General features: G+C 46.2%; 1 protein-coding gene across 4 annotated transcripts in view; it reads left to right on the top strand.

The window, feature by feature from the left end:
- Nucleotides 1-351: 351 nt before the first annotated feature.
- Nucleotides 352-12,138, top strand: part of CDC42BPB (CDC42 binding protein kinase beta) — a 121,032-nt gene continuing 109,245 nt past the window's right edge. For all 4 annotated transcript variants that reach the window (XM_054028080.1, XM_054028079.1, XM_054028078.1 and 1 more), the window contains exon 1: nt 352-1,002. In XM_054028080.1, coding sequence (XP_053884055.1) covers nt 825-1,002 — 178 coding nt within the window. In that variant the 5' untranslated portion in view covers nt 352-824. The remainder of the gene's footprint in view (nt 1,003-12,138) is intronic.

Below are 12,138 nucleotides of genomic sequence, written 5' to 3'. Positions count from 1 at the left end.
AACGCAGCGGTCCCACACCTGCCCTGGGGTTACCTCACCCACGGGCCCGACCTGAAACCCCCCAAAGCAGCTGCCGCAATTTTCCTAGAGGCAGATCAGAAAGAAGGGAGGAGCCGATGCGAATCTGCTGAGGAGACGCCAAAGTCTCCACTTCCCCTCCATTGCCGGGGAACGAATTGTTTCGCCTCCGCTCACGGGTGGCGAATCTGCGGAATTCATTCTAAAGACACTTGATAGCTGCCCTGCCTCATTTCACACTACGGCAAGCGGCTTCCTCCAACACTCCTCAGTACGGCTTCGCCCCGCCCCGCCCGTCCGTGCGTGGGGACGCTAGCGTGGTGGGCGTAGCTCTGGGTCCCGGCTGGGGCCGCTTGGTGCCTCCTCCGGACAGAGCCGTGATCGCCACCGCAGAAGAGTCGCTGCTGCCCCGGGCTACCTGAGGCCTCCGGTCCCGTTAGGCGGAGCAGCCGCGGCGGGCCCCCGTTCCCCGTAGCGGACTCCAGGGCGCTGAGAGAAGCCGGGCGCGGCGGGCGGGCGGGCGCAGGAGGCCGGGTCCGGGCGGACCGGTCAATGGACCAGCCGGGCCTGGGGCAGAACCCGTGGAAGCAGCTGCCCGGCCCCCGGGGGGGCTCCCAAGATGTTGGCGTGAGGGGGAGGAGGAGACCCCGCCGCTGCCGGGTCCGGGCCGCCGAGCCGAGTGCCGCGGAGCGGATGGTGCTGCCGCTGCCGCGGGGACACTGAAGCGGCGGCGCCTCGGGCCTCCGCACATCCCCGTCCCCCTGCCCGGGCCGGGCCGGCTCGCCCCGGCTCCGCCCGGCGGCACCATGTCGGCCAAGGTGCGGCTGAAGATGCTGGAGCAGCTGCTGCTGGACGGGCCGCGGCGCAACGAGAACGCGCTGAGCGTGGAGACCCTGCTGGACCTGATTGTCGGGCTCTACACCGAGTGCAGCCGCGACTCGCCGCTCCGCAGGGACCGATACGTCTCCGACTTCCTCGAGTGGGGTGAGGCCTGTCGGGGGAGGGCGGGCGATGGAGGGATCGCCGGGGAGGGCGGTTCGGACACCTCCCGGCGGGACGGGGAGGAAAGCCCCGGAGCTGGGAGCAGCCCTGGACCAGTGAGAGCTGGCTGGGGAGGGGCAGCGCCGACTAGTCATCCCCCCACGCCCCGGGGTTAAACCCCGGGCTTTGCATGGAGAGGAGAGGCCGCCCACTGGGTGTGGCGCCTCCTTTGGTAACACCCTAGCCGCCAGGATGTGACCCTTGAAGCCCCGTAACCACCGCCTCCCAGCTCTGCCTTCTTTCCAAAAGAGCCGCCTGGCAGCGAGTAAAAGGAGTGGCCCCGGAGTGCCCTTGGCCTGAAACCCCGCTTGGCTTAGCCTGAAATGTCAGGCTAATCCGGTGCCTACCTGGAAAGGGTGGGGGCAGCAGGGGCATGCCAGGAAATTGTTTATTTAGCAAGGCTTTGTGCCCTGTTTGTGGCGGATTTGTTATAATCAGTTGAAGGGCGGGGGTGGGGGGAGAGGTGTTTCGTGGGGAGGGCACTTGACATTTGGGTGCACTTTTTTAGTCTGAGCACACATCTGAAGGAAAGGGGCTATTCCAGACAATCCCTGTGATAGTAGCATTATTTGTGTTCATTTCATGGTGGACTAACCAACATAAACACAGAAAATCCACAGTCCTACTGACAAAGGAAAGGCAGGTGCAGGTGGTGGCACATAGAATAAAACCTTTTTCTTGTAAAGGTGCCTGACTACGTTAGGAATTTTATTTATAGGTAGTCATTTGGCATCGTGTTGTCAGACTGGATTGGACCTACTGCCCTGATTTATGTTAAATTGGTGATGGTAGCTGACCTGCTTGGGTTGTTGAAATAAATAATACTGACTGGTGAAGGTGACTGACTTTCTTCATGGGATAAAAAACTGTGGGGGAAGTAACACTTGCAAGACCATGGGCGCCTTGCATTATCCTCTTTGTCACACACATGTGAAGTGGATTTTTAAAGAAACACTTTTAAAAAAAGGATTTCCTTGGGGAGGGGGTTGTAAGGAAGTCAACTTCTTTATCTTAATAAATGCCTTAATATTAGACTAATGCTCTAAAATATTGGGATAGTTGGTTCTCCTTAATTTCTGTGGGGACCACCACTCTTTGTTATATGCTAATAAACTAAGAGGATTCGCTTCCTGCAGTCTTCTGTTGCTGTCAGTAGTGTGATTGTCAACTGAATAATTAACCACTTTATTGCATCTGCTTTGCAAATCTGCAGCAATGGGTGCATTGCTCATTTGTTTTGTAGTGGGAGCTTTTTGTATGTCATCTGCAAAGTGGATTCTGTTTCCATAATCTTGTAACCAATTGTGTATGATCATTTCAGTTTTTGAATTTACATACAGGCAAGTTAACGAATATGATTGTAACAGACTGTTTATAGTCTAGCCCTGAGATTGAGAAGAGAGGTTAGGGCAGGCTGATTTCTGGAGGATAAGGTACTTTCTCTATAGTTCTTTGGTGATTATCTCTTATTGGGCAACCACCATATTGTCATCCAGTATGTTAATGACAGACTAATCTGTTACTTCTTGTAAAATTGGTTCTCCTATTCTTATGCACCATACTCATGGAATAAATATGAAAAGCTTTCTGGCTTGATGTGAAGTATGGCTAGTAATAACAGTAGCATATTTGTTGCATTGTGGTACTATCAAATCAATAACTGTAGGCCATCTTAATGTAACAGAGTAGCTGTTTAATAATGCATGTAAGCTGCCATCTGGTGCTATAGGATTTATAAGTAGGGATAAAAGTTTATAATCAAAACTGTTTGATGAAAAGGAAACTGGTCTAAAAATATAGTTCTGTATATTTTATATTCCATATACAAAAAACTACCTTTAAAGATGTTCCAGGTTGATTAATATGTTCTCCCCCAACTGTGCATGCCTTATAAAGCAAATAAATGCCAATTATGGGACACCTTTTATCTGTACCCTAATACCCTCACAGCATATTTCCAGTGATGGACTCCTCATCAATAGGAACTTGCTTCTGCCTCCAACTAATAAAGAAACACAACGCACGACACACATCTTCCTTGTGGTAGAATGCAAAATCTTAATTACAGACTCAGTATTAGCAAATATTCAAGGTTGATGTGCACAAGTTGAACGTAAACTGTCATGTTTTGGGGGAAGTATTAGGTTGTAGTTCTACTTTGAGGGAGATCAATGTGTCTCCTTGTCAGTTGGAGGCAGAAGGAACTTCCTTCTGACAACATGGAGTGTGTCACTGTCAAAGGAAATGTGCTATGTAAGAGGGGACCTATAACTGGCATTTCTTTGTTTGGGTTTTAACCTGGGGGATATTACACATAACCTTAGTTATGTCTACACTACGCACCTTTTAGTGACACAGCTGTGTCACTACAGCCATGCCACTAAAAGGCACACAGTGTAGCCGCTGTTTGTCAGCAGGAGAGAGCTCTTCTGCCAACAAAAAAACTTCCACCCCCAATGAGCGGCAGTAGCTCTGTCAGCAGGAGAGCTCTTCTGCAGACAAAGTGCTGTTCACACTGGCGCTTTTTATCGGCAAAACTTTTTTGTCGTTGGAGTATGGTTTATTTTCCACACCTCTGAATGACAAAACTTTTGTTGTTCAGTTTCTAGTGTAGACAAAGCCTAACTTAACTACTTCTAAGGGAAACTTCTGTTTATGGATTTTCATAGGTTCTTAATTTGACAAGTGAAAGGAGGCTTTGGGCATGGAAGGACAGACCGGGATTTATCTCAGTATTTCCTATGGCTTGTAGGGATATGGAGGAAGCAAAGATGTTTCAGGTGGGGGACGGGGAGGAGCTGTCCTTCCTAAGCCTGGCACAAGGGAGCTCATGTTCCTGGGGCAGTAGAACAATGTGAATTACCCTATCTACTCCACCAGGCTGGCCATAGCTCCTTACAGTGGATGAGCATCTCAGAATTGCAGAACTTTACAGAAGCTGCTGAGTCCGTAACACTGGAGCTTATAGCTGCTCTCTCCCCGGAACTCTGATTGCTGCTTCCTGATTGTCTGTGCCAAAAGCTTCTGCTCATCTCCTCACTGTTTCCTAACTGTTAGAATGTAGGGGTTGGTCATCTTCCTCGTGGCTTCAGTCCCATTGGAACTGAGCCAAGAGGCTGCCTTCTTGACTCAGGATAGTCTAATTTTCCCATGGCAAGCAGAGCGTGCAAGTGTAGTATTTCAATTGAATCAAGCTCTGAGTCTGGGGAAGGGAAGAGAGGGTGAGAGGTTCCATAAAAAGACCTTTAGTAGGGAAAGATGAGCTGGACTGGAAGCCAGGAAAGGAGTTCAGATCTCTCGTCTGCTTTTAGCTGTTTACATTTCTTTTCACTTTTTAACTTTTTATTGAAAAAGGGCTCATTTCTCCTCCACCACCACCACCTTAGAAGGTAGGCAAGTATCAATCACACAGTTTGCACGATCTGTGCGTTATCTTATTTGAGAATTACTAGGAGCAGAAGCCAAGTTCTTAATATTGCATACCCCAGTCTCATACTGTTAGAAAGAATTTGTTGGATGTCAATTCTTGGTAATGCTGCCTAAGCTGTTGCTTTAGCCACTAGACAACACTCCTTTCCCAGAGCCAGGAATAGAATCTAGGAGTCTTGATTACTAGTCTCCTTGCTCTGACCATAGGTAACACTCCTCTCCCACAGCCATCAGCAATCTCAAGCCGCCTCCTACCATCTACTACAGTGGTTCTCAACTGTTCCAGACTACTGTACCCCTTTCAGGAGTCTGATTTGTCTTGTGTACCCACAAGTTTCATCTCACTTAAAAACTACTTGCTTACAAAATCAGACATAAAAATACAAAAGTGTCACAGCACTATTACTTACAAATTGCTGACTTTCTACTTTTTACCATATAATAAAATAAATTAAAATATAAATATTGTACTTGCATTTCAGTATATAGAACAGTATAAACAAGTCATTGTCTGTATGAAATCTTAGTTCGTACTGAGTTTGCTAGTGCTTTTTATGTAGCCTGTTGTAAAATTAGGCAAATATCTAGATGAGTTGATGTACCCTCGGAAGACCTCTTTGTTCCCACAGGGGTACACACATCCCTGGTTGAGAACCACTGTCAGATAATTATAACTATTTACTGGTTCAAAGTGTGTGTTAGGTCTTTCCCACATTTAAAAAAACAAAACAAAAACAAAAGGCTATTTCAGTAACTCAAATGGTGTAGGGGATCTGAAGATTTGTAGGTTCAAATCCTACTGATGTGTATGTACAGGGATTCTTGTGGTTGGTTTTCTTTTCTTTTTTTTAAATAGCTTATTTAATTCACATAGTGAGAAAATATCCTTTTGACAGAAACCTCAGAGTGAAAAAACATTACAGTATGTAAATTATGGCACAGCATCCAACAAAACATAGATGTTCTACATTTCATTTATGTCAACTAGTGGCAGGTTTTAGTGAAATGGCAGCCATCTTTGAGGGCAGCCTGTAGCTTCAGTCCCATGGAAAACAGTGATGATCTTTACTTGTGACATCATCCATTGGTGATGCAGTGGCAACTTTTACTGAAGGCATAAAGAGCTTCATTGATAAGTATAAGTTTCAGAGTAACAGCCGTGTTAGTCTGTATCCGCAAAAAGAAGAACAGGAGTACTTGTGGCACCTTAGAGACTAACAAATTTATTAGAGCATAAGCTTTCGTGGACTACCGAAGAAGTGGGCTGTAGTCCACGAAAGCTTATGCTCTAATAAATTTGTTAGTCTCTAAGGTGCCACAAGTACTCCTGTTCTTCTTTTTATTGATAAGTATAGGATTGACAGCTATATTGTCTGTTTTTTTTCCTGTTTTCCCTGCTGTCTTGACAATCATTGATAACTTTGCGTAATTAAAATCTAATGTACATTCAAAGGTAGCTGGTAATGAGTCTTAACTATATGGAAAGATTGAAGGGTGACAAACCAGCCACTTGTTATCAAAGGTGGTCTGCAAAAAGTCAATCACTGGGACATTTCAAAAATTAATTTTTAAATTCACTTCAAACTAAGCAATTCAGTGGCAGTCCCAGAAAATTCCATCTTTACCAACATTGTGCTGTAAATTTTGGGAAGGTGCATAGTATTCATTTTCTTTTTAAAAGGCTAAATCTCTGCTTTAAGTGGAAATCTTACCTGAATCTTAATACTGACGTACGACCAAGTCTTTATAATATGTTTTCATATTCCAAATTAGTGGGCTTATTAAATTAATTACTTAGGATAAAATTTTCAAAAGTAACTTTGGCATATAGGAGCTTATCGCTACTTCCCATTTTCAAATTTTACCCAGTGTTTCTTCTAGTTTTGAACACCCATTTTAATGCATTAAGTATGAATAGTGGGACTCTCAATTATTGGTAGCGTGATACTTGTTAAAAGAGCTAATGTGATCCTGGGTTGCACAAATAGGGGAATCTCAAGTAGGAGTAGAGAGATTATTTTACCTCTGTATTTGGCACTGGTGCGTCCACTGCTGAACTATTGTCTAGTCCAGATGCGCACAACTCAATATTGATAGAGGGTTCAGAAAAGAACCATGAGACTGATTAAAGGATTAGAAAACATGCCTTATAGTGAAAGACTCAAAGAGCTCAGTCTATTTAGCTTAACAAAGAGAAGGTTAAGGGTGGCTTGATTACAGTCTGTAAGTATCTATATGGGGAGCAAATATTTAATAATGGGCTCTTTAATCTAGCAGAAAAAGGTATAACGCAATCCAATGGCTGGAAGTTGAAGCTAGTCAAGTTCAGACTGGATATAAGGCCTAAATTTCTAATGCTTACAGTAATTAACCACTGGAACAATTTACCAAGGGTTGTGATGGATTCTCTGTCACTGACTATTTTTAAATCAAGATTGACTGACTGCTTTTCTGTATGATCTGCTCTAGGAATGATTTTGGGGAAGTTCTCTGGCCTGTGTTATACAGGAAGTCAGACTAGATGATCACAATGGTCTCTTCTGTGGACCATGGAATCTATAAATGGTCTTGGAATCTATAAATCTATGGTAGATGACATAATCTTGCCACAAGAAACAAGTTATATTCCCTATCTTAATCCTTTATAGAATAATTAAATTCAGTTTAATTCAAATACATTTTGTTATTGAGTCAAAAGATTATGGTCGCTGTATACAAACTTGCTTTCTTTTGGCAAAATGTGTGGTATTATGGTGAAGATAGCAGCAAGCTCTGTATTTATGTTGCCTAATACTTCCAATTTAAAAAATTTCTAGTGGTGTGTTTTGTTTTGTTTGTTTTGAGGCCCCCATACCTCCATTGTTTGCCACAGGCTTTGGAAACTAAGCAAGGAGAAAGTCCTTAGGCTAGAGAAGTGCCTTTTCTTTGTCCCATGAAATTCTGCTCATGTTTTGTTGAGAGATAAGCTGCTAAAAGTCACCATTTATTTATATTAAGGAAAATTTTGCCAGGAAATTGAATACATAACTACATTAAAATAATGTTATTTTGATTGTGACTTGAAAGTTCGGAACTTGAAAGTTAGGAAGTGTACTGACAGTTATAAATTAAGCAACCTAAATTCTTTCCCCTGTATTGTTTTTAAATACATGATCACATACTATTTTTCTAAGTGGGCTTCTGTCTTATTCCGTGCATAGCATAGATGCATAAGGGGGCACAACTGTGGTTGCAATCATAAAGCTAACGTTTCCTAACTTTCAATTATGGAAACTTGGAACCTAAATAACCTTCTTTCAACATAGCTTTTTCATGTGAAATATTACTTTAAGTTGAGTTTTGCCAAGAAAATACTTTTGTCACCACAACTTCTAGTTGATGCCAGTGAAGTCTCATCAGTACATGAACACTGAGTGAATGTCAGTTTAGTTAATGAACTTCAATGCACTGAATCTCTTTACCAGGTGAAGTTAAACTAGCTCTTCCATACAAATATGCTTATTTCTGATTTGGTAGTGATGGAATTGTTGTATACTTCTTGGAAATAAATGTCTTAACTACAAGAGTCTCAGAACTGAAGTGAGTAATTGTCTCGTTAGATTCCTACATGGAAACTAATTTTGATTTTAGATTTCTTTTCAGTATGTATGTTTAATATGGAGAAATGTTAGTCCAGAGTTAAGTTAGTAATATTTTCTTTACTGGTGTTTTTGGTCCTATCTAGATCCTTCAAACTTGTGCACTTCAGACTTTGTAAGTGTAGTTTGTTGCAAGAGGAGAACTGGCATCATTTGAGGTCATTCAGACAAGCAGTTTCTGAGAGATGAGTTTTAAGCAAACAAGGTATAATTCAGGCTTTGAAAAGTCTAATAATGCTTGCTTTCTCAAATCCAAATTTATCACAGAAAAGAATCTTGATGAAATCTAGTGGATGTGACTGACTTATTCATTACAGCAAAAGGAATAGAATGCTCTGCCACAAGCAAATCTTAGGCCTTGTCTACACTACGAGAGTAGTTCGATTTTACTTAAATCGAATTTTTGGAATCGATATTGCAAAGTCGAACGTGTGTGTCCACACTAAGGACAGTAATTCGACTTTGTGAGTCCACACTAACGGGGAAAGCGTCGACATTGGAAGTGGTGCACTGTGGTCAGCTATCCCACAGTTCCCGGAGTCCCCGCTGCCCATTGGAATTCTGGGTGGAGCCGCAAATGCCTTCTGGGTAAAAAAAAATGTGTCCAGGGTGCTTTTGGGTAACTGTCGTCATCCGTCCATCACTCCCGCCCTCCCTCCCTGAAAGCGCCGGCGGGAAATCAGTTCGCGCACTTTTCTAGTCAGTGACAGCGCGGACGCCACAGCACTGCGAGCATGGAGCCTGCTGCAACCATCACTGCAGTTGTGGCCGCTCTCAACGCCTCGCAACTTATCATACACCTTTCCCTGAGGCAGATGCAGAAAAGTCAGGCGAGGAGGCTACGTCAACGCGGTGATGGCCTGAAGTCTGAGAGTAGCACAGACCTCTCAGAAAGCAGGGGACCCAGCGCCGAGAACATCACGGTGGCAATGGGTCATGTTGATGCCGTCGAAAGGAGATTCTGGGCACGGGAAACAAGCACTGAGTGGTGGGACCGCATAGTGCTGCAGGTCTGGGATGAATCCCAGTGGCTGCGAAACTTTCGCATGCGGAAGGGAACTTTCCTGGAACTTTGTGAGTTGCTGTCCCCTGCCCTGAAGCGCAATGACACCCGTATGCGAGCAGCCCTGACTGTCCAGAAGCGAGTGGCCATAGCCCTGTGGAAGCTTGCAACGCCAGACAGCTACCGGTCAGTCGCGAACCAGTTTGGGGTGGGCAAATCTACCGTGGGGGTTGTTGTGATGCAAGTAGCCAAGGCAATCGTTGATGTACTGCTGCCAAAGGTAGTCACCCTGGGAAACGTGGAGGTGATCATAGATGGCTTCGCAGCGATGGGATTCCCAAACTGCGGTGGGGCCATAGATGGAACTCACATCCCTATCCTGGCACCGGAACACCAGGCCAGCCAGTACATTAACAGAAAGGGCTACTTTTCCATGGTGCTGCAAGCACTGGTGGACCACAGGGGACGTTTTACCAACATCTACGTGGGATGGCCGGGCAAGGTTCATGACGCTCGTGTTTTCAGGAACTCTGGTCTGTTTAGACGGCTGCAGCAAGGTATTTACTTCCCGGACCACAAAATAACTCTTGGGGATGTGGAGATGCCTATAGTCATCCTCGGGGACCCAGCCTACCCGCTAATGCCCTGGCTCATGAAGCCCTATACTGGCGCCCTGGACACTGAAAAAGAACTCTTCAACTACCGGCTGAGCAAGTGCAGAATGGTGGTGGAGTGTGCTTTTGGCCGTCTCAAGGGGAGATGGAGAAGCTTACTGACTCGCTGTGATCTCAGCGAAACCAATATCCCCATTGTTATTGCAGCTTGCTGTGTGCTCCACAATCTCTGTGAGAGCAAGGGGGAGACCTTTATGGCGGGGTGGGAGGTTGAGGAAAATAGCCTGGCTGCTGATTACTCACAGCCAGACAGCCGGGCGATTAGAAGAGACCAGCGGGAAGCGCTGTGCATCCGGAAGGCTTTGAAAGCAAAGTTCCTGAGTGAGCAGGGTAACCTGTGACTTTAAAGTTTGTGTATTGAGAAGCTAAACCTGCCCCCGTTTCTTTGCCCAGTTAATGTTGACTATCCTATCCAGTTACATACCCCCTTCACCCCACTTCCAACACACGTTTCAAAATAAAAATAGTTCTACTTTGTTAAAGCACACCGTTTTCTTTAATACTGTATTCGCGGGAATTTTTTAAAACTGGGACGCAGACTGTGGTGCGGAGCGGGTGTACTGTAGTGGCGCGAATGCAGCTTCTAAACTCAAGGATTGACAGGCTCCGCTGCGGTGGGATGGTTGTTTCAACGGAGCCTGTCACCCCTCCTGATAGGGACTGTGTGTATGGGGGGGTCTATGTGACTTTGTGGCAGGGGGAGGACGGTTACAGATCCCCTGCTGTGTGGCTCTGTGATCCTGCCTAAGGACCGCCGCTTAAGATCTGTAACTGCCCTCCCCTGCCACAAAGTCACAGAGCAACCCACCCCCCACCACATAACATGAAAACAACCTCCCAGACTAACCAGGGTAACTAGTCACTGCATCACTGCACTATGTATGTGCCCTGCTGCTGTACCTGCCCCCGACTATATACCCTGCCAAAGGTGACTGTCCTGTCGAATTACCAACCCCCTATCCCCCCCTCCTCCAAAAGAACATGATGGAAACAGTAGTTAACAGAAACGTATTTTTTATTATCAACCAAACATGGAACTGGGAAAGTGAAACTTGGACGGGGGCTTGTGTCAGGCGGGAAGGAAAGAACTTGTCAAATTTTGGGGAATGAGAGCCTTCTGCTGCTCGAGCTCTCTGCAGGGGTGGAGTGAGAGTTAGCAGGGACTCTGCCGCCTCTCCTTCTGTGCACTTTGGGTGAGGGGAGTATGGGACTTGGTAGCGGGGGAGGGCGGTTAGAGATGGACTGCAGCGGGGCTCTGTCCTCCTGCCTCCGTTCCTGCAGAACATCCACAAGGCGCCGGAGCGTGTCCGTTTGCTCCCTCATTAGTCCAAGCAGGGTTTGAGTCGCCTGCTGGTCTTCCTGACGCCACCTCTCCTCCCGATCCATGTTGGCTTGGTGCATTCGGGTCAAGTTCTCCCGCCACTGGGTCTGCTGTGCTGCCTGGGCTCTGGAGCAGGCTATAAGCTCCGAGAACATGTCCTCCCGTGTCCTCTTCTTCTTATGCCTAATCCGCGCTAGCCTCTGGGAGTGTGATGACAGGCTAGGTTGTGAGACAGTCGCAGATGGGGCTGTGGGAATGGGAAAAAGGGAGTGAATTCCTCAGAAAGATAAATGTAGTTGTGAACAAAGAACATAGTCTTTCTCTGTTAACAAGACCATGCACAGCACCTATCACATGCGCACTCAGCACAAGGTCGAATTCTCGGCCTTCGCATTCAGTGCCTGGGGTCTTCTACAGCACATTTGAGAAGCCTCTCAGGAGAACGGAATTTCTGTTGCAGGCAGACATGGTAAGCCGTAGACTTGTGGCAGCTTAAAACTTTAATATTAGCAATGGCCTCATTTCACATTGAAATCAATGTCGGTCCCTGCTGCCAGCAATTCGGCAAGCAGGAAGTCTGCTCCTGTCCCACACCCTCGCGGCTGTCCCCGGGAACGATCCCTTTCGGCTGCCCCTCTCCCGCCTCCACCGCGTGGCTGCAAACCAGCGGTTACAGTTCTGTAAAGGAACGGCAAAGCAGTCCCAACACTAACATTCCCCTACCTCATTCAAAGCAGGTCATCATGAGCGACATCACCCTCATGAGGATCTCTGACAGCGAGAAAGAGAGAATGCTCCGGGAAAGCCTGCAAAGACCAGGGCCGTATGCCGCCATGCTGTGCAGAGCAATGATTCCAGAGTACTTGATAGTCTCGTGGCGTGGCAACGTGTCCTACTACGGAGGACCCAATAAGGCCGCTCTCCCCAAGAACCTAATGCAGCGGATTTCCAATTACCTCCAGGAGAGCTTCCTCGAGATGTCACAGGAGGATTTCTGCTCCATCCCCGGACATA

This window comes from Malaclemys terrapin, chromosome 4 (genome assembly GCF_027887155.1).
Source record: "Malaclemys terrapin pileata isolate rMalTer1 chromosome 4, rMalTer1.hap1, whole genome shotgun sequence".
NCBI lineage: Eukaryota > Metazoa > Chordata > Testudines > Emydidae > Malaclemys > Malaclemys terrapin.
The sequence above is the reverse complement of the archived record's forward strand: the minus strand, read 5'-3'. Positions and strand labels throughout refer to the sequence as shown.